Source organism: Carex rostrata, chromosome 23 (assembly GCF_964058835.1).
Source record: "Carex rostrata chromosome 23, lpCarRost1.2, whole genome shotgun sequence".
Lineage (NCBI taxonomy): Eukaryota > Viridiplantae > Streptophyta > Magnoliopsida > Poales > Cyperaceae > Carex > Carex rostrata.
In genome coordinates, this window is record NC_135940.1 from 171,058 (window position 1) to 193,684 (window position 22,627).

At 37.5% G+C, this 22,627-nt stretch overlaps 3 protein-coding genes across 4 annotated transcripts; all 3 read right to left on the reverse strand.

The window, feature by feature from the left end:
* Positions 1 to 457: 457 nt before the first annotated feature.
* On the reverse strand, positions 458 to 4,125 carry LOC144575000 (histone-lysine N-methyltransferase, H3 lysine-9 specific SUVH1-like). Its single transcript, XM_078325116.1, has 2 exons — positions 3,659 to 4,125; positions 458 to 2,858 (listed from the first exon to the last, which is right to left on the reverse strand). The coding sequence occupies exon 2, from the start codon at positions 2,842 to 2,844 to the stop codon at positions 580 to 582; it is 2,265 nt and encodes a 754-aa protein (XP_078181242.1). The 5' UTR covers positions 2,845 to 2,858; positions 3,659 to 4,125; the 3' UTR covers positions 458 to 579.
* A 6-nt stretch (positions 4,126 to 4,131) lies between these two features.
* On the reverse strand, positions 4,132 to 6,912 carry LOC144575001 (AAA-type ATPase family protein). Of its 2 annotated transcripts, XR_013518335.1 has the most exons (3): positions 5,860 to 6,912; positions 4,688 to 5,392; positions 4,132 to 4,585 (listed from the first exon to the last, which is right to left on the reverse strand). XR_013518335.1 is itself a non-coding variant. In XM_078325117.1 (2 exons), the coding sequence occupies exons 1-2, from the start codon at positions 6,836 to 6,838 to the stop codon at positions 4,794 to 4,796; spliced, it is 1,578 nt and encodes a 525-aa protein (XP_078181243.1). In that variant the 5' UTR covers positions 6,839 to 6,912; the 3' UTR covers positions 4,639 to 4,793. The 2 variants fall into 2 exon arrangements, 1 of the variants encoding a protein (XP_078181243.1); XM_078325117.1 differs by lacking the exon at positions 4,132 to 4,585 and having other exon boundaries at positions 4,639 to 5,392.
* Positions 6,913 to 7,751: 839 nt separating this feature from the next.
* SMC3 (structural maintenance of chromosome 3) lies at positions 7,752 to 22,459 on the reverse strand. Its single transcript, XM_078324477.1, has 28 exons — positions 22,215 to 22,459; positions 21,669 to 21,758; positions 21,408 to 21,509; positions 20,728 to 20,904; positions 20,258 to 20,388; positions 20,063 to 20,141; positions 19,305 to 19,462; positions 18,660 to 18,735; positions 18,444 to 18,572; positions 17,603 to 17,747; positions 17,373 to 17,503; positions 16,549 to 16,701; positions 16,178 to 16,367; positions 15,626 to 15,759; positions 14,954 to 15,112; positions 14,107 to 14,412; positions 13,013 to 13,189; positions 12,377 to 12,460; positions 11,782 to 11,991; positions 10,757 to 10,846; positions 10,371 to 10,492; positions 9,589 to 9,744; positions 9,017 to 9,124; positions 8,738 to 8,798; positions 8,522 to 8,656; positions 8,342 to 8,429; positions 8,189 to 8,261; positions 7,752 to 8,098 (listed from the first exon to the last, which is right to left on the reverse strand). The coding sequence occupies exons 1-28, from the start codon at positions 22,368 to 22,370 to the stop codon at positions 7,975 to 7,977; spliced, it is 3,744 nt and encodes a 1,247-aa protein (XP_078180603.1). The 5' UTR covers positions 22,371 to 22,459; the 3' UTR covers positions 7,752 to 7,974.
* Between the last annotated feature and the right edge of the window lie 168 nt (positions 22,460 to 22,627).

The following is a 22,627-nucleotide window of genomic DNA, read 5'->3' on the forward strand; positions in this document are numbered from 1 at the left end:
AACGGAATATTTCTATTCCGTCCAAAAAATTAACGGAATATACTCATTCCCTCCAAAATATTAACGGAATTAGCATATTCCATCCAAAATACTAACGGAATTAGCATATTCCGTTAAAATTTTGGATGAAAAAAATAGAGAGACTTGATTGGAACAAATAACAAAGTTGAGTGACTCAAAAGGGACAAATCAAACTTGAGTGACTAATTCGTGACAAATAACAAAGTTTAGTGAACTACAGCGAAATTTACCCCAAAATATTTTATCTTTAGATCCGAACCGAACCGTTCAATCAGAATCCGGGCCAATCCGGTCCAAGGTGAAAAGGAATGCACGGAATAAATTAAGTATATATATATATATATATATATATAATACAAGGGAAGAGGTTAAATTAATTGTGAAACATAAAAAGAAAAACATTAATTAATATATCATGTTTAAAGAGGTTGAATATTTGATTGCAATGCATTTTTGGTTTTGGATCAACCAGTAAGTAATTAAGTACAAATTAAGTACAGGAGGCAACAATTGAATGCATAGCTAGCATATATAGAATAATAGAAACCAAACTAACTACTATATATCGCCATTATAATCATACGTGAGTTCCGTCAAAGGCGGGATGTGCTTCAAGGCAAAAAACATCACATGCGTGTGCTGCCCCTCCCAATCCCATTGTCGGTACCGCACCAGCTGCCAAAACAAATTCGGCTCAGAGCTGTGATTTATGAAACGGGACATATTTCCCACTAATTTTGCACTTATTACAGGCACCGGTTTCCGCTCAGGCTCATAATAACACTTCTGATCTTCGCCTTCTCCAGCCAGTTCCATACCCAAATTCCATTTCATTGCCTTCTTTCCCGGGTGAGTTGCACCAAAAACATACCCATTCAAAACCATTTCTTTATCTTTATCTTTATGCTCTCCATTCTCCCACTCCTCCCACTCCAAATGCTCACCCACAAATTCACACACAAAAGACCCCGCACGGATTGGGTCCCACGACCGGAGACCCCACCCCCGATTTTCAGTCCGGAAAACCTCAAAATGTAGCTTCATACCCTTCCCTGTCACCCTGTTTTGGCATTTGATCGTGCACTCACATCCCGAGCCACACTCATACAACATTGGCAATCGTTTTGTTAACAGACCCGATGAGCTATAAGGAAGCCAGCCACCATTTTCTGACTCGCAATAACATCCGGTACGGCCAGGAATGCACTTCTTTTTGCACTTGCATCCTGCCCGCAATTTGTCATTCTCTCTCCTAGTTTGTTCAATATTTGTTGCTTTAAGCACAGTAGTGATGACATAAACAAAATTATTGGGTTCCAGTTCATCATCCACTTCATTCACAACAATAACAGGTATACTCTCCTTACCTGAGGAGAGATCCCAAGTTAGTACTTTATCCCCTCTAGAAGACGGGTTTTTTTTCCATTCCTCGGTCCTTATCCAATTGGCGAATCCCTCGGGCTGGCCTGGTTCTTTAAATAGAACAAACTTTAAAGTCTGCTCGGTTTTCATCTCATGGATCTTGTACAACCCATCATAGATGTAAACGATGTTGACCGGCTTGAATGGGTCCGTCCTACTCCTAATAACCCTGATCAACTTTCCCTGAATCCTGCTTTGGTTCATGGCATAGTTTCCTCCCTCGAGCTTCTGGTGACCACCTCTCTGCTTTACCTTCCTAAGTTTTCCTCCCTTGAGCTTCTTCTTACCTTTTCCTCCCTCGCCGGTGTACACCAGCTCACCAGCATTACCGTCTTCATTGTCATATCCTCCAGAGGACACGATTGCTATGGCGATCTTGTTGACACCTTTTCCCATGCAAAATATCCCTCCCATGGAGAGACAATGCAACCCCACAACGGGCATCTCCATCCTGAAATAGAAAATATCCCCTACCTCCACACCCGGCACAGGGCCAACCTGGGGCTCCTTGTTTGCCATCAAATTATTTTTTTTCATGATTGATTCTGCTTTCATGTCGGGTCGGTAATACACACCATCTTCTTTATGAATTTGCTCTAGCCTGCGCCTGAGTGCATCGTAAGCTGCAAGAAGCGCCTCTGCGTGAACCCTAGGTTGAGTCACAGCATATAATGGAGAAGCCAACAACTCGAGATCTTCGCTTAGCCCCAAATCATTTGCTGCTTTCTTGTCGGGTTTTTTTATCTTCACCCTACCTTCTTCAATGGTTTGTTCTAGCCTGAACCTGAGGGCATCGAAGTTGGCAATAATCGCCTGTGCATGAGCCCTACGTCGAGTCACGGCATTGAATAAAGGGGTCAGCAAATCATTTGGATTCATGTTGGGTCGGATCTGCACACCATCTTCTTGGCTGATTTGCTCTATGCTGCGCTTGAGTGTATCGGAAATCGCACAAATCCTATGTTGAGTTGCGGCATTGGATGATAAAGCCAAAAATGCAAGATCTTCACTTAGGGTTCTTACCACCGGCTGGTAAATCGCCTCTTCATGAGCCCTATGTTGAGTTGCGGCATTGGATGATAAAGCCAACAACGCAAGATCTTCGCTTGGGGTTCTTACCACCGGCTGATCTTTATTGGTTGTTGTAGTTTCGTCTGAGACAGGTGTTTTGCTCTTCCGTACCCGTACCCGTACCCGACCGGGCTTCTTTTGCCCTTTAGGTGTGACATTAAAACCAGGTGGGACATCATATCCAGGTGGGACCTCTGGTACAACTGGGTCCCATGGATTAGCGTGAGAGGGGGATGAGAGGATGTCCAAATCTGAAGGAACTGGTAGGGTTTCATGAATATCTTCTGGTGATGCTGCTGGAGATGAGATCATACTCTTTTTCGTTTCCATGGTTAATGTGATAACTGCACAATGTAAGAAGAAAAAAAAAAAAGTATTAAACACAACGAATACATATCTATAGTTGATAACTATGTCGAACTAACTTGTCAGACCTGGCACTGGTATGAGTTTTAGTTAGCGAATAAAATTAGCCATTAATCAAGCAAACAGATAAGGGTAAGTCTGATGCTGTGCCGGTATCAGTATATGCCGTGTGTCAGACAGATAGCGTTTAAATAACCTATTGTTTGCATCTTCTCAATCTCTCTCAATAAAAGAAAAATAAATCTTACTGTTGTGGCAATCTGACTTTGTAGAGTTTTACGGCATCAAATCAATATATTAAGTGTAATGTTTTTAAGACTATGATTAAGAGTTGCATATGAGACTTCACATATATTCACCCTGTTTCAGAAATTAGTGCAGAAGTAGAACCACAAAACCATGGGAAAATCCAGCGTTACAAAGTATGTGAAAATGTAAAACTATCACATATGTAAGAGAAATGCATAAAATACTGGCACCAGCCCAAGACAAAATCTTGCATTAATTAATAACCTCAATAAAGGTTTCTTGAAAATTAAAATTTAGGGAGTTTCTTGTAAAATTACATTCTGGAGAGGTTAAGCAGAAAATGTCAACAGTAGCATGAGAAATTGCAACAACTTTTGGCAAAAACAATTATTGCAGTATTAGCAATCAATGATGGAAAGTCCTCATGTAAGAGAATGTTGTTAACAAAATGCATTGTTCGGAATTATTAAGAGAAAAAAAAAATGTAAGAGAAGTAATCAAAGAAGATGAAAAAAGAAAGAACAAGAACCTGGTATCAGAGAAGAAAACGCCTCTACAAGCTTTCAAGACAAGAAACCTTCAAATTTTACAGAAGCAATGTAATGTGTCTCTCTTTGTAAATATGAAAAGACGAGCGGTGCCCGGTAAGACTAAGAGAGCGGAGAAAATGAGTAACCTGACAACTTAATTTATAAGCACTGAGGTTAGTGTTGTAGCCAAACCCAAAATATAAGCGTGGCTTATTGCATATTTTTAATAGTTTTAGAGGAATTAATATCATAATATAAGCGTTCCAAATTTTGGATAAATCAATCCCAGCTTTTCATTTTAAAAAGAAATACCAATATATTGTTCTATTGCACTCTAAAAGTATTATTATATATTATTTTTTCTAAAATATGTATTTTACTGGCTAAAATATTTACCTTTTATATAGTATGTATAAAAATTTCTGTAGAAAACTATATTTACCACAATCTAAATTCCCATGAAATTTGGACTTCCATATAAGACATATTATTTTAACAAGTACGTATTAACTTGAAAAAATACAAATGAAGGACGTAGATAAAGAAATATGTAGTCTTATAATTCATCGTTAACTGCTAGTTAGGTGTTAAGGCCAAGATCATTTAAGAATAGGTGATAATTATTTTCTAGGAAAATTATCATGATAAGTACCCAAGTGAAGACCAAATTTTAAAAAACTTGTATATCATAATTTTCATGAACTTTCCTCGACATGTAACAGAAGGAATTGGAGGCTAGGAGAGAGTGCCTATACATAATCAAATTACACATCAATATCATGCTCGTGCACCTTGTGTCAAAAATCTCTTCGAAGCATCCTAAATCAAACAGCTCGTACAACACATGTACAGTGCTGTAGCAAATAAGGACCCAATGCCAAGAGCCCCTCAAGCTGAAATTATCAGATCACCTGAGACTGAGAGATCTGTCAAGACTCAACAAAGAATTGAATTTAACCGTTTCCGCAGGTTTAACTTTGATAGAATATCATTAGCTTCTAATAATGAGACGAAATGAAATTTGCTACCTCAATTCTCATGGTATTTACAACAGGCTGCAAGAATGGAGTACATCGGACTGCTAATACATCGATCAGCAGCATCAAGTACTCGTCAAAATATCAGTACAAACATTCATTGTGTTTTTCCATCCTGCGGCCAGTCAAGAAATTTCCTTCCCAGTAGAGAAGGTGGGAGGTACGTCTGTGCCGAAGAATCGGCATGATCAGGCGGATACAAGTACCCCTTCCCATACCCCAACTGATCCATCAGTTTTGTTGGTGCATTTCTCAGATGCAATGGGACCCCCTCATTCCCTCCCACAGACTCCTTCACCGCCCTCTTTGCCTCCTTCAGTGCACGATACACAGCCACCGATTTAGGCGCCAGTGCAAGATACGCCGTGCACTGGGCGAGGCAGACATCGCACTCAGGCATGCCGAGAAAATGGCACGCCTGGTAGCACGCCACCGCTTGGTTGAGTGCGGTGGGGTCGGCAAGGCCCACATCCTCTGAGGCAAAACGCACAAGACGCCGTGCAATGTAGAGCGGCTGTTCGCCAGCTTCCAACATCCTCGCAAGCCAGTAGATGGATGCATCGGCATCACTCCCGCGCATGGATTTGTGGAGAGCGCTGATCAGGTTGTAGTGCTCCTCGCCAGCCCGGTCGTAGGCCAGGTGCTTGCATTGCATTGCTTCTTTGATGTGGTCCAGGGTTACAGAAACAGTGCCACCTGCAAAATTTGAAGTGGTGATTTTTGAAGTCAATGTGGAGTTTCTACTTATACTAGGCATAGTTACACAGTTTCTCATTTAATCTTATTGATATAAAAACTAAACTATATATGGTATATAATAATGCACGGAAGCATCCCTTATAGAAGGATTGAGGTGAAGTGGATATTAATGTATCGCCCAACTATTGTTGCCTTTATCAGTACAAGGGTAAACAGGTCCATACCAAATGTTAACCTGTTTCCTTTATATATAGTCTAGGTTAGGACTTGGTGCTTGGTTTATGACAATACAAAAAATATGCATTTGTAATTTCTGAATGAAAGAATAAGATTTGACTGGCGGTTTCCACATACATGGATAACAGGCTATATAAACATATACTTTGTACTGACAAGGCATGCGCTGCTTTGCAATTATTATGCCCAATTGAGAAGATTCTTACAATAATGAAACAATTACCTACCATCAGACAACTCAATGGCACTCTTGGCTGCAAGGGATGCTGCAACCTCGAGTGCATTTAATGCAACTCGGGCATCCCCATCACAATTGATTGAAAGAAAATCAACACCCTCATCTGTCACAGACACGTCGGCCCCACCAGTGGTGAGGCAGAGCCCACGGTCCCGGTCTGAAATTGATCGAAGCAGCAGGCTCTTAACATGCTCCGGCAAGAGCGGCTTGAGAGTGAGCACACGACACCGGGAGAGGAGAGGCGTGGAGAGGTGAAAAGAGGGATTTTCTGTGGTTGCTGCTAGGAGGGCAACCGACCCGTCCTCCACTGCTGGTAGCAACGCATCCTGTTGAACTCGCGAGAATCGGTGTATCTCATCTATGAATAGAACTGTGGCACGGGTAGAGCGGGTGTGCCGAGCTGAGTCGATAGCATCTCTCAAGTCACGAACGGTGGAAGAGACTGCCGAGAGAGGCAGGAGACGTGGTCTGGACGGGAGTGAGGCAGCGAGTGCGCGGGCCAGGGAGGTCTTGCCGCTGCCAGGAGGGCCCCAGAGGATGATGGAGGGGAGGAACTTGTGGGAAGGGGAACGAAGGAGGGAGGTCGGACTGAGGAGGTGGTCTTGGCCAAGAATGGAGTCGAGTGTAGACGGTCGCATCCGGTCTGAGAGAGGCGCGAGGTGCGGTTGTTTAGGAGAAGGTGAGGGAGTAGTTTGGGATTGATTGGATCGCTTGGTTGAAGGGGAAGGGGAAGGGGAAGGGGAAGGGGAAGGGGAAGGGGAAGGGGAAGGGGAAGGGGAGGAGAAGAAGCGCGAGAGAGTGGATTGGGAATTGGGAATGGCGGAGGTAGAAGGAGAGGGAGGGGAGGAGGAAGAGGGGGGATGGGAGAGGATCCAGTCGGCGGCGGCGTCGGGGGAGTGGCCTCCGGTGGCAGCGAGTGCTTTAGAAGCTAGGTCACGGGAGAAGCCCATGCTGAGGAGCTGCTCCATGGCGCCAAAACTAAGCACACGTCATCTACCCTTTCCTTTTCGGTTTATTACCCTCCCCTAGTCCCCTCCACTTTATCTGTGTTTCACACTTTTCTTTCTTCTAAAAACCCAAGTTCACCTTAATTTGTTCACCCTCGTTGATTGCCTTGTACATGCTTACCTCTTTCGCCGGCAGCATATCCATGCATCGAGCACTCAATTTTACTAAAGATGACAACTTTCAGTCATGTCTAAATGTTTTTCTCTTGTAGCTAACGTGTTCGACAAATTGCTTCAAAGAGGAAATTTGGGATTTTATCCTGACGAGTATATCTACACTGCTGGTATAAGAACTTTTTGCCAATTAAAGAATTTGACACATGCCCAGAATGTGATTTGTAAAATGGAGGAAGAAAATATAAATTCATCTTTGATTCCATACAATGCAATGATATATGGGTTTTGCAAGAATGGGAGAATTAAAGAGGCCATTGAGATGAACTGAAGCACAATGGGATAATTCAAATATAATTTTATTGCTTCCTCCCATATTAATATTAATCTTGGTCGATCTCTGTCTCTTCTTGTGTTTCCAATACACATTGGTGCCTCGGGAGACCTCCATTAGAGACGCCCATGTTTATTTTATAACTAGAGTTACCTTAATCACCACAAGTTAATCAACGAAACAAGAAGCAACTGGCATGACCAGACAACATTTTCCGCCTATACTTAAAATAACCCCAATCATTTATGGTGGGAGATTCTGGTATATGAAAGGGGAGGTAACACAATTGGCTAGGAAAATGTCCTATAATCGTTATACCCAAAGATCGAGAGTTCGATTCCCCCTCACGAACCTTGGTAGCTCCTACCAAGTTTTAAAAAAAAAAATAGCATAGTTTGTCCTCCCTCACAACAATAGCAATCAGGGTAATAAATTAACACTTCTACCATTACCGGCAAAAATAAACAAAAATAGCATCTAAATTAAATAAAGCACAATAACAATGAATGATATTAAAGGGAGAAGCAACACCCTCTCATTACAAGAAAACAGTTCAAAAGATGCAACAGGAACTCAGTTCTCAATTGTGCCACAGCTACTATTTTAACACTAGCAAAACTATACAAATATAACCCCCTAAAAACCCTAATCAATAAGCCACCTCTGATCCGTCAGCAAAGCAACCCGGATCAATGGTTATACTTTTCGTGCAGTTGTCAGTTTTGTAAATTCCAACTAGACAATCAGCTAATTCGAACATATTGTTCCTCAGACTACCACAACAAAAGACAAATAAAATTTAATCAGTGCATGAAACAAACATAACTACTGTAATTCCCACCCAAAAAAATTGTATTATATACCTGATAATGATGAACTGTGCATCTTTTGTCCGGTCCTTCACATAATGCCCCACGATTGAAACATTTTTGAAATCTAAAATCATATAGATGAATTAAAAAAAATCCCTTTAAAATAGAAAGAAAAATACAAAAAAGAGAGTAAGACGAACAAACCTAAAGCAGCATCAATCTCGTCCATCACATACAAAGGAGTAGGCTTGTAATGGTGAAGCGCAAACACCAATGCCAGAGAGCTTAGCGTCTACAAAAAAAAATAAAAAAAAATAAGAAAAAGAAAAAGAAAAGATCATTGGGATGTTTTAAGAAACTCATTTTAACAGTCAAGAAAGTTACCTTCTCACCGCCAGAGAGATTAGCAATATTTTTCCAGCTCTTTTTTGGGGGTCTCACACTAAAAACAACCCCCTCAGAAAATGGGTCAAGTGAATCAACGAGCTCCAATTCAGCATCCCCTCCTAATGTAATCATCTGCCAAAAATTCAAAATATTAGATGCTATCACCAGCTCATACATTTAAAAAATAAAGCATATTTAAAAGTTTCTGCAAACCTGATACATCTCTTTCAGCTTCATTGAAATAACATTAAACCCCGTCATGAATTCATCCAACCTGACAACACAAATAATACTTAATCAAATATATACCATGTCATATGAAATCTTTTTCAAAAATGTCCAAAAGTTGATGACCAATTTGTACCGCATGAAATTAAGGTTTCACAATTGAGTTTATAAATTAGGATTGGTGCCTTTTACTTGCTTAGTTCTAAAATTAAGGTCTCCTTATCATCCTAAAATGGACCTGGCATGAAAAAGTTTGAAAATTACCTTTTTTTCTTCAAACCATCATACAGCTTCTTAAGTTCGTCACGCTCTAATGTTGCAGCATTTAGTTCCTTCACTCTTTCATTGTACAACTCAGCTTTCTTTCGGTACCTGGAGAAACCAACAAAAAAAATGAATATGCTTGAATTATTTTCTTCTTTTTTTCATTCTCTTCTTTTTTTTTCTTTTTTTTTCCCCTTTTTTTTTGCTGCAAATTGGACCCAATATATTGATGTGTTTGTAAGAGGTATGTCAACTAAGCTAGTTGAATGGGTACTACAAAGAGATGTATTGCACCAAATTTTGGAAATTTTGCCAGTCTTGGGCCCTTTAATGGTAGTCCAAATTTTTCAGATTCAAATTGCTGGTACTAACTTTGATAAGCTCAGCTAAATAGCTTTATTTGAAACTCATGAATCAACAACTTCAGCCATTTAATCGCTGGACTCTAAAGAGTCCTGTGTTGCTTGCAAATAACCCAAAAGAAATTGGGTGTTAGTTGCAATTATGAAAAGTCTCAGGTGTTCCGAATAGTATCTGGTACAATTTTCTTATTGGATGGCAAAAATAATTACTCTCCAATAGCATCAAGGTTTGGATTCATCTCCTTCAATTGGCTTTGGAGCAATGTTACCATCTCTGTGGCTCTTTTCAAATCACAATCTTCTTTTAGCAATTCATCAGATAATGTTGCCTCTAGCTTCTCAGGATCAACTACATCTTTTTGTATCCTTTCACCAAAACATTACAAAATTATTTAAAACAAAAATACAGTAAAAAAATGCAACACCCTTGAACAATAAATTATGTTTTGGAAATAGCTGAACTAACCATTCTTTCAAATTCGTTCTTGGAAGTGAAAGAGAAACGGAATGTTACAATTAAGAAAAAGGAGAAATTTTGTGGGCACATAAGAAAACATATCAATTTTTTGTGGGTAATTCTGTAAAACCTTATATTACTGGGATCCTAAAGGGCAAAAAATATAAAAACAAGTATTCTCTCTTGTCCATTCCTCTAAAATACAGCAAAGTAACCTAAGCTATCATTACCTTGCTACCCCATTTACCTGGAGCGATAAATGTGAGAGGGACAAATTGGGATTCTTTTGCAGGAAATGGTAAATTTGAGGTTGAATGTATGATAATTGTGATATTTTGTGCAAATATAACTGATATTTTGTATGCTTCTAAATTCATGACATTTCACCTTTGTCAAGGGTACATGATATTATGAATTTGCCAGAGTAGATACATTAAGTACCCTAAACAGTCTTGTTAAAACTTCCAAAATCCAATAATATAGCGAAATACAAAGGTCCAAAAAAAGAATAAAAAAAGAGGAAAATTTTACATACTGTGTCATGTGCTTGTCGAGGTTAGTAAGTATATCCTCGAGCCTTTTCAAGAAAGCCTTTACCTTCATCTTACATTCCTCCACCTGCTTCTGCAGATCTTTCAACTTAAACTCTGCATCTACCTGTCTCATATGATATAGCAATTAGTATCTGTTTATTTCAATATGTGAGTTTGGCACTAAGCCCATACATATATGAACAGGGGAGGGGCCATCTGATATGAAATCCATGACAGTTGAAACTGATCCGTATAGAGGTTTTCAGCACATAAAAGCCATATACAAGCACATGGTACCCAATAGCTGAAACCTACTGTTATTATATTGGCGAGTATATTGCATTGTACGTAAATATATAGATAATTTTGCAGAGTAAAATGTACTAACTTCGGCTGCACGAAGCTCATTCATGGTTTTCTTCAGTGCATTGAACTTTTCCTTAGTTTCATCCAGAACAACTTTATGTTCATCCATTACCTGACATCATCAAAAGATATATTGTATAATCAGTTTTTTTTTTCTTTTTTTTGAGAAAAGTGGCATTCCCACCAATTTCATTAAAGAAATCAAAATCTGAAATACAAGCTCTACTAAATAAAACAAATGAAAAATGTTTTTGTAGTAACACCAGCCAATTTAATTTGAGTGTATCTAAATATACTCATTCTGCTTTGGACACGTATTATTTTTCCAACAAAATACCATTTAAAAAATAAATATGAACTCTTGGGATACAATCCAATCAAAATACAAAGGAACTTCCCAAAATGCAATCCCAAATCATAGTGATACAAGTTTCATGGGTCAGACTGCAAAGGACAATCTGTGGAAGCATAATCAACCCTTGCCCAGGAGAAGTTGCATTGATAACAAACACGCAAGTTCTCAAGGATTGACATGTGAAAACTTAGTTAAGATTTCATACTTGCTACATATTAATGAAATTTACAAGCTCCAAATTAGTCATAATTTACTCAACTTTGGATCCAGCATAACTCAACTACCTTAACAACATATTCTCAAATAAAGTAAAAAAAAATTACAAATAGAAAAAAAATTATAAACAAGTGGTTCCATTATGGATTGGCTGAATCAACAACTTTCAAGCAATTTGAGTCACAATTCACCAAATGCCGTAAAATATGAACCATTGCAAATTTCAAGTCATTTGACGAATGGTACTAGGTCTTTTTTCTTGTTTATAATGTGCATAATGTAAAGATTTCATTCTAATTGTCGGATTTCCAAATTACAAATTATTTCATGACACTTGTCACATGTCAAGATTGTCAAGTTAATTAGTTGTCAGTGGAACCCACTAAAGATTAAATTATCTAAATTGATAAAATATGCTTAAAATTAAAATATGTTTGCGCAAGGCAATTCCCAAGTAATAGTGAACTGAGAAGTACCTCTTGTGTTTTATGATACTTTTCTTGAATAGCAAAAGCCTTCTCCTGTAGATCCTTGAACTCTGACGCCTCTTTCTCTTTACTCTGAGCCAGCTTATCTCTCTCTTTCTTTGAATCCTCGACTCCTTTTGTCAGTTTTGTCACCAACTTCTCCAATGTGGAAATTTTAACGTTGTGCCGGTTGATGTCAGTATTTGTTTTGTCAATTTCCTAAAATTAAAGAATTAGATATAGTGATTAAAAAACCATTTGGCTTGTGTTGCAAAACTTCCTATTCATATTCGGGTCTTCCATTTTTCAATTTAGGTCAAACATTTTAATTATCTATCTTGCATGTCATAAGATCCTCGAAGACAATCTAAACATAAGTTCCCACGAAATGTTGATAATTTTCCTCACTTCACCAGAACTTTGATTTTCTTCCTCAAAATAAAACAAGACTAAATACACAGAGCATGCAACAAAAAATGCATATGGTTTTCTGAATAGGTATTTCATTAGTAGAAGGGGATAAATGGCACATCAATGAGGAGAACTAACAACTAAGAAAAATCCCAAATTGAACATTAGAATAACTACAAGATAATCTACTTACAGATTGAATGCCGGCAACTTTTAACTTCAGATTTTTTAGCCTCTCTCCACCCGCGTTTTCTATTTGGTGCTGAAGTTCTGAAGCCTACAAAATCGTGGATGGAATAGAAAAGTGTGCAAATCAACTTTTACAGTCTAGTACCATACCGAGTCTGGCACCATGCGTCATAAAATAAACTCTGAGTGGCAGGTACAGCAGAGTAAGCTATAACCCAAAGTGGCTAATAAGTTATCGTAACTACACGAAGAGGTGATCATTTGATACTTTGGGCCAGAACTCCATTTCTGTAAACTAGAATGATTTTCGAAAGAGAAACTTGAAGTGGAAACAAATCTACCAGGAAATTTCAAAGGCAAACAATCCTGTCTTATAAAAAAGAAAACAATGATTCAAGGAGCTTGAAGCTTGAAGCTCTTTATGACATGTGCAAAGACAAGGTACTCCCTAATGGATAGTTGCACAAGGGAGAGTATAGAGATAAGACTGAAATAAAAGAAATCTGTACAAATGACATAAAAGATGAAAATAATGGAGTATCCTTCAGCCATTTGAAAACAGGTTCTTCTGCAACAAAGGATAGATAGTGGGTGTTAAGGCAAGAACTGCTGGTTCAGGTCTTCCATTAACAATGCTTACCTTGTCCTTAAGTTTGCTGGAGCATTTAGTGAGTTTTTGTATCTCAGCTGTCTCAGTGGCAATAACAATCTTTAGTTCCTCGAGCCGATTTATTTCATCTTCTTTCGGTTCTGATGCAACCTTTAGAGAGTTGATTTGTTTCTCTTTGTATGTGTACTGTTCACTTAGGCTATTAACCTACAAAAACAAAAAGAACATCAAAATTTAATGAGTTGGGCAGAGTACAAACAGCAACATTCCCAACAAAGTGTTTTCTCTGCACGTATGCATTATTATTATATCATGGTTAGAAATGAACCCAGCATTCATACTTCAAATATGCATTTTTTTCTTTTCTTTTTAAGGTTAGTGGGCTGGGTGCCCACCAACAGTTGTATTAACAAAATAAAAGCTTTTACAATCTACTTAATTGCTAAAAAATATTACAATGCCACTAGATACTGAAAAGCACCGAAATTAGAGAGCAGTAAATACAAGCAAAATCTCCTCTCTTCCTTCAAATATGCAATTAGCAGATACCATTTTGGCATTTAATCAAATAAAACCATCAATTAAAACAATAGTTGAATTAAGTATTGAGATGACAAAGTTCTCATGCATTCTTGTAACTGCTACTGGCAGGTGCTTTCCATTTGTTAGTTTTATTAGATAATAGAGATATTGGGTGCAATTTTCAAATGCAACATAAACTAAGGTGAGCTTTTAACTCACTAATGCATTTGTGATCTTAATACAAATTTGTTGGATGATTTAAAGGCACAACAACAAACAGTTCATCATAATCTACTCCAAAGAAATACTTTCACATTCTAACTAGTATGTTTTCAAGTTCATTTTGTGTCAAGACCAAGAGGCCAAAAATTGTTGAAAATTAACATACCAGAATAAACTGCTCAACCTACATTTTTCAACTTAAATGTATCCAATCAACTAAAGATACACAAATTTTCAATGTAAAATGCACAAATCATCAAGCACATCATGACTGACCAATGATTCCATTTCACCGCTTGAAGCCGAGACCATAGAATTTGAGGTTAAGATCAACCTTCCTTGTAAGAGAATAAAAAAAATGAAAAGGGAGGAGGAGGTACCTCTTTATTACATTTGTCAAGCTCCATCTCTACGCGGGCACAGCCCGCTTCCGCAGCCTGGTATCTTCGCCTGGCATCATTAGCATTCTGACGAAGATCTCTGAGCTTGCTTTCCAGCATCTCCAGCTCATGCTCAGCCGAAGAGACAGCTTCAGGTGAGACGCTCTCCTTGATAGACGTCCCCATCTTGCCTCCGCGTGGCTTACCACCTCCACCACTCATTGTACCAGATTTCTCAAAGAGCGCTCCATCCAGGGTTACTACTCGCCTGAATTCTCTATTGCCTCCATAAGCTATTCTGGTAGCCTTAGAGGAGCAACAAAGGAGAAATTAGGGTTCCTTGTGAATAATAATTCAATGTGTGAAGAATTAGGTATCTGAGGTCCTTTTTGTTCTGCAGGTTCTGCTTTGTTCTTTGCAATTTCTGAGTAGAAACAAAGTCAAACCATACTGATGCCAATTTAACAGTGAGGCAATATTTACAAATACAGGTATAAGATTACAATAAAGCCTCCTTTATAACAAAAAACCCAGGAACCTTACCAGAGCAAAATAAAATGCCAAACAATAAACCAAATATGACATACTAGAATTCTATCCTACAAGAAACCAAATTACTTCTTCATTTATAGAGAAAATAAGTGTGCAAAGAGGCAGGCACAGCAATTTTTAAGCACATAGGGAAGGGAAGGGCAAAGAGAACAATTAGCGTGTTTTGTAGGGGTGCACAGAATATTTTCATGTCCTCGTAAGGGTATGGCAACAGCTTTCAAGCTCCCCAAGTATGCCCTTTGCCTAAGAAAAGCTAAAAAAGAGGGTAAAAGGCAAAAGAAGATAAGACTACTACCTGATCAAGATTGTTTGCTACAACTGTATTACCCAATGCCGCAAAAAAAGCTAACTTGAATGTCTCATTTTTTACTGTTACCAAGTCAAAAAGGCGTGGGACCCCCTCTGGCGTTTGCACCCTTTCCTTCATTCTATGCAAATGCTCCTTTTGTTTATCCTAGATTACAATATACGAAAAGTAAAAGATTGAAGTAAATGGCAACAAGATTGTATTCAACAGTCATCATGGAATGCAAACTAGATGGCAAGAATTCTACTAATCATTAAGGAATTGATAGCAATAGTGCAAATGGCCCAACTACATAACTGTTATTGCATAATTGTTTCATTCTATGTTTGGTATAGCCAAGAATAATACTATGATTAAATAACAAAATGAAAAATAGCACTATTTGAGCCGTCCCTTCAGTTCCATAACTCAAAATTGTGAACTCCCACAAGAAAACTCAACAACACAAACAATCACAAACAATCCCAGTAAACCAAAATTTTGAATATAAATAATATGTTTAAAGAAAACCCAAAACTTGTGTAATTTTCTTTTTTCAGATAAGAAACTCAAGTATTATAGGTAAGCAATTAAGCATCAGCTATGCAACCAATCCCCAAAAGGGAAGCATAAACAAATAAAATATACAAACAGTACTAAACAAGGAAGAAAAGGACAAACCAATATCATGAAAGTAGCAATCCCAAGATTGTTTCTTCGAAGTAAATCAACACAAGCCTGTGCAGCACCTGTTGTCTCAACCAAAATATAATCAAGGCCTCCACATGCCGTAGAGATAGCCACATCGTACTTTGCTAAGATGTAACAAAATAAAAATGTCAGACTTGCAGCTTATAGTAAGATGCTGAGTGAAAATAATTAGGCTAGGGATCTGGTAAGATATAGCACTGAGTTGCTCAAGTTGGCTATCATTCTTTATGAGAGATGTCTTGATGTTCAACCCTCAATATCACATTCTAAAACAAACCTAAAATTGCATCTGGACGTTGAAAAAAACATAACATGTAAAAAAAGGCAAAATGAGATTAAACAATAGGGTACAACCAGTGCCCAGCTAGTACTGCTTGAAACTGCAATTGTATAGAGTTGATATTTGAGAGAAGAAAAGATGTATATGGCACCATAGGAAATAGAAAGCTAACTAGAAACAAAAGGTAGATGCAAAAAGAGGCCAACCATATCACAAAGAAAAGACTAAAGTAAGCATGATACCATCAATTGCGCCCAAATCACCAAGACGGCCATAAATCCCTTCAATTTCTTTGGAATCTTTGGCTTGTATTATTGCCTTTAAGACACTCCCTTGGCTCTTCTCAGAATCTTGTGTGGCTTTCATCTCGGTGACCTTTTGTCTAGCTTCTTGTTCACGAGGAATTAGCAACTCTTCCTCTTTCAAATATTCCTGTGAGTCAATTGCCACAGTATTTTTTATCTCAATTCAAGGGAGCATCTGAATATTTCACACTATTATGAACCTTCCATCAATATCGTGTTTGTTTAAGCCTCCTTGACAAGTCTAGAGCAAATAACTTTGGAAAGAAGAGCTATAATAAAAGGATAACAAAGACAAGCAAATACTGTACCTTTTCCTTTTCTTGATATTCTTCTTTCTCGGCCTTCAATTTCTCAATTGTAGATGTTTTCTCTAACATTTCTTTGTTTCGTGAACTTATTTTCTGATTTATTCTTTCCATTTCTTCATTTGCATTAATGTATTCCGTACGAGCTTTGTGATGCTAAACAAAACATACACATAAAAGAAAATGTTAAACCAAGTAAGATCAATGAAAGAAATTAAAATGTGCAAATTCTATATAGTTAAACCACCACAATGCAACAAGTTTCTACATTTGCGCAAAAACCTAAAATGTTTGTTAACATGGTAGGTTCAAGTGGGAAACAGATTTCGTACAGATTTGCAACAAATAATAGTTTTACAACTGCACTAGCACAGATGTGACCTTGGCTAAGTTATTGTTGTAAAACAACCAAAGAAAGTTGGCTGCTTTGGCTGATTAAATCCATGCAGGACAAGATAATGAAGCATTTTTTTACCAACGAGGAAAGCTTAAGAGGAATGCAAATGCAAAGATACTATCAAAAAAACAATCGAGAAAACTTATCAAACCTTTACCAAAATCAAAGAAGCAAAAGTACAGATATGTTCTATGCAGTTTACATAGCTTGTGTATCAAATGTGGTAAAATTTGAAAATTGATTGATCATCCATTGAACTGTACTTTTAATTACAATTTAGTTTTTAGGAACTTCATCATTGATCAAATGTTTCCAAATTGCACCAAGTGCAATGCACAGCCTATTCTATTTTGATAATCATCTTGTTGGTTGTCACGGTTGTCATGTAAAAATGGTTATCAGTGTGTGCGTGTCTTTCCATATTGTATACCTTTTCTTCCAACAAATTCTTTTCACCCATAGCAACATCAAGCTTTCCTTTATGCTCAATTAATTGTTTTTCCCATGGCTCCAATTCCAACCGTACTTCTGCTAGCTCACCACGGAGCTTCTCAGTTTCATCTATACGTATAAATAGTATGAGTTTGTCATATACTTGATATAAGAACAATGAAAAAAAATATTTCAATCAAAAAAGAAAGCAAAAGGACTACCACATACCTAAAGCACTCTTTTTTATTTCTTCCAAGAGCTCTTCTTCCTTGACTAAGAGCTCTTCCAACTTGGGTATTTCTTCTTTTAATCTCGGTATTAGACCTGACAACTCTTCGATCTCTTTTGTTGAATCATTTATCTTTGTTGTGTCCTGTAAATAGATTCTTGCAAGTAAAAACCTTTTCGAAAGCCATAAATTAGATAATTTTATACAATCAGAAGACTTAAGTACATTGCCAGAGCCAAAATTAGGGCAACTTATGAAAGGATTTCCCTATATTTTACAGTATTTGCAGAACGCAGAACTTCACTATTTCCAGTCAACATCATTGATACACATCTTGCATTTAACACTTCATCATTATGTAACAGAAAATATTCACTCCATTAACTGTTGAAGACTTTTGGCAACTGCCTAACTTTACTGAGACACCTTGCCCTGAATTTCAAATTGTACTGGAAATGGGAAAAGGTCAAAAAGCGAAGTTCAATCTGGTATAAATTTGTCATGAAGCAAGTTGGATTGGTCACTAAGTGATCAAGTGAGCCTTAGTTCTAGGAGTTGGGGTCCTTAGTGCAAATAATTATAAAATCTTTGGTCTTGGTGGCAAGCACAAGATTTGTTCAGTCTTATTTGCAAATATGCCAAAATGCCAGGTGGCCATCACGAGAACAAAATGTTGTTTCATTCACTCCAACTAAAGATGGAAACCGATTAAATGATAACATTACAAACTATGGTGGTGCATCACCGGACCAATAACCAACCAGCAATAATTGCTTCAATGCTTGTAATTCTCACCTCTTTTATTTAAAATTTCAGAAGGAATAGAAACAAAAGGCATACTTTTTCAATTTTATCCTCGAGTTTTTTTAATTTTTGCTTGAGATGCTTTTCCTTCTCAACATGCTCCACTTCCTTCTTCTCATATACCTTGCAATCTTCCTTGCACTTACTCATATCTTTCTCTAGATCCTACACCATTAAAATAAAAGTAAATAACACAAATGCAATTGTACAGTGCAAGAAATAGAATGAGAGAAACAGTCCATTTAACGGTACCTCCTGTCTCTTCCTATACTTGTCATGAAGTTTTTCCAACTCCTTCAACTCATTGTTATGTTGCTTGATCTTCTCCCTGAAAATCAAAGCATATTTACAAACATGTAGCCTTCACAAAAAACAAGACATCTCCATACCAGATACATTCAAACTGGATGAAAGTGTCCATACTGACCAGTACGACCACTTCATGCCAGGTAAGGCTGGCAAGTGTTGACCTGGTCTGACCAGGTCAATGCAAACATGTTGCATTATTAGGTCAGTTTCAGGTCAGGGTTTCTCAACGCACTAGCATGTCATATCAGGTTTCACCAGCCCCATTTTCCTCAGTTAGTAGTTTTCAATGTGTGTGAGTGTAAACACACACAAAAAAGGCTAATGGACTAACCCAGTAATTCAGATAAATTTTAAGCTACATTCAAAAAGATTAAACATTCAAGTTTGACAATGCAGATAGGAGTTTGAAAGTGTGTTGGGTGGCTTGACCTCCAACCCATGATTTCAAAAAAAAATGTTTGACAATGCAGGATCCATCACCCAATCTAAACCAACACAGTGAGTCAGAGGATCAGGTCAGCTCAAAATTTCTTGAACAGTTGGTGTTTCAGGTTGGACAAGACCTGTTGATGGACAAGGAATGATAACCTTTCACTATTGCGGGTTGCCTCCATGTTGTCAACATTCTGTTGGAGCTGAGCAACTTGTTTGCCTGCATCATCAGATGCTAACTTGGTAGCCTTCTCTTGCCATCTTAAACTTAACAATTCTTTAAGCATGTAAGCCTCTGCTTCATCTTTCACGCTCTTACAACAACAACAAAAAAAAAACAGAAACATGAGACAAGGTTAAGTGCTGATACAAAGGAATTTACAAGCCAGATCTTAGGCAGGAGATGTAGTATTATTTGTTTGCCCGCATCAGCTGAGCAACTTGTATGCAGGATTGCCGTAAACAACAAACATACGCCAGAAAACTGAAAATATCTCAGATGTCAAAGTAAAACCTGGTGAATATCATACATATCCCACCTTACCCAAACTATTACTCATTTCATACCAACTTATCTGGAACTTTAGATATAAAGAACAAGAAAGATGGCTCAGAGAAAAAATTTCAAAAGGTAAAGGACCTGTGTATAACAATTGCCTTTTTCTTCAAAGGGAAATATTTTTTTCATGGTTTTTCAGCGAGTCAAGGGCACATAAAATAATGAATTTTGCAGGATTACGCATGAGAATCATCGATTGCCCCCTTAATCTTTCTTTCAAGCACAAATATGAAGTTTGAACTAAACTTTTTCATCTTGAGCCGTACAACCCAGTTCAAAATTTACCATTCTAGGTCTGACAACAGAGTGATAGTAATCTGAAAACTAAATAAAAGGAAAGGTTGAATAAGGGTACCTCTAAACTATCTTTTTCCTTCTCAGCAAGCTTTACCATTTGGACAGCTGCGGATCGCTTTTCATTAAGACCCTCCAGCCTATTATTTTGAGGTTCATGCTAATTAGTGGAATTTTCAAACATGCATCGATGCACCAAATAAAAATGAGAATTTCTAAGAGTGAAATATAAATAGATAATTGGAAGATAACTCACTGGTTGAAAGCTTCATCTATTTTCTCAACATATTGGTTTGTGCCGATGATATCTTCCAAGTATTCCAAAAATCCTTCATCATGAGGTCCCTGTGCCTTTGGTTTCATTAGTGATATCTGCTCAACCTCCCCCTACAATTGTTTTCATTTAACAAAAAAAAACACATTAGATATTCTTGTCTATTTTAAGACTCAAAAGCATGTGCTATCTAATTAGAGGATTGGCAGTTCTACCATATTACTGATGGCCCGAAAATCTCAAATATCATCCATACTCACCGGTGCAGGAAAAAAAAAATGAAGTGTACTTTTAGAAAACAGGAAAGCTATCTAAACTGACTTCCAGGCTTTTTTAATGAAGTGATATTTCCCATGTTTATTAGTGACAGATAAGATAAGTCTCCTTTCTGGCCATATATCTTTTTAGAATTTATAAGGCACGCGTTAATTTTCCATATCTTCTTTTCATACCTGAAGGATGAGAAAACGGTTGTTATCTAGGTCAACCCCCTTCCCTTTAAGCTTCTTTGTTACTTCAGTAAAGTTGCTTGTACGGTTATTGATGTAGTATTTTGAGGAATTATCCCTAAATGCAACCCTTGTAATGGAAAAATCACTTCCTGGTACAACCTCGTATGACCCATCATCCTGAAACAAATTGTGACAAAATAAAGAACAAAATTTCATGGGACATTAGTAAAACATGCAAATTATTTATCACTAGTTGCAAATAGCGCACAAAATAACTCTCCTTGAGACGAGTACTGTTAAGGTTTTCCAGAGAAAGGTAACAAAAAGGAACGGTGTACCCTTAATTCAATACTCCCAAAATAAAAGTAACCAACTTAGACATCACGCGGTGGCCAAGAACAGTCATTTTTCCCTCTAAATAGGGACTCTTCTTCAGCTAAACCGTTACTCCCCTATCCATCTGTTCCTTTACTACTGACAAAGCTTAACCTTAAACTTAATCATATTTCAATACGCATGACACAGAAACTCATAATAAACAATGATGTCTTGTGATTCTGTGAAGAAAATTGAAAAGAACAAATATGTCCAAAAAAGCAAGTTCTCAAGACAAAGGATATAATAATACGTCATGTGCTTGTGAACCAGTAAGCGTGAAGAGAATATATGAACAAATGTACCAGGTCAACAATTTCTTGAAAGTGCACAGATACACCAGCACTGTCCAAATTTTGGTGGTTTGTAGAGTTGTGTATTAGCTCAGATACTTTGTTCAGTCGCATCTACACGAAATAATAGAACAGAAAATGTTAACCAATAAATCTACTTGTTGTTTGCAACTGTTAATCATACATTGTAACAATAAAATAGGCACTGCCAAGGATTTCAAAAAAAAATAATAATAATAAAATAAAATAAAATAAAATAGAGAGTGAAGTGACCTGCTTTGCACGTTTACCAAAAACAAAGAGCATAGCATCAATAACATTGCTTTTTCCGCTTCCATTGGGGCCCACAACAGCAGAGAAGCTCTACAAAAGATTAATCATCAAGCTCATATTATCCGAATTTTTAGAATGGAGAACAGAGTTTCAGCCTTTCAGGTGAAATTGTAATTTTAGAGAAGTTTGGATGTATGCAAAGCTCATCCTTGACAGATTTATTCCCTCCAATTGAACTCAACTGAAAAATTTCCAGTTTGTATCAACTCAAACTCATTTTTTTTCCAGTTGAGAAATTAATTGAGACCCTCTAAAACATTAGTAACAGCTAAAAAAATTCGCATGATGAGCCACAATTTTGGAAAGGAAAGACAACTATAACTTGAGAAGAGTTCAATTGAGTTCAATTGTTACTCTCATTTATTGAAGAAAGTAAATTGGACTTAGAACTTTACTAAACCAATGCTCCCTCAAATATAATAAAATTAGTTCCTACAACAAAAGAAGGATCAGTGAAGAAACGGAAAGGTGAAACTGAAATATTACCTTGTGAAAGGGGCCGATGCGCTGCTCTCCAGCGTAGGATTTGAAGTTTGTTAGCACCATTTCCTTTATGAACAGCCTGGGCTTCCTTTTCCTCGCTGAAACTGGAGAAAATGGAGACGACTGGGCTCTTGTATCTCCAGTGCCATCGATCTCCATTGCTTCTTCTTCCGTAATTAGCTAAAGCTCCGTATCTCGAATAAGAATAAAAATAGAAGGAAGAGATATATCGCGATAAAGAAGTCCTCCCTTTGGATCAGACCCGGAGTCGGAGAGATTATTTTGAGATGCGTCTGGTCTAAGTCTAGTCTAGGGTTCTGAATTTGGGTTTTTCTTTCTTTTGGGGAACTTTTCTCTACTCTCTTTTTGTTTCACCTTCCCGCCTTTTTCAATACTGGAACTGCCTGGAATTTCAA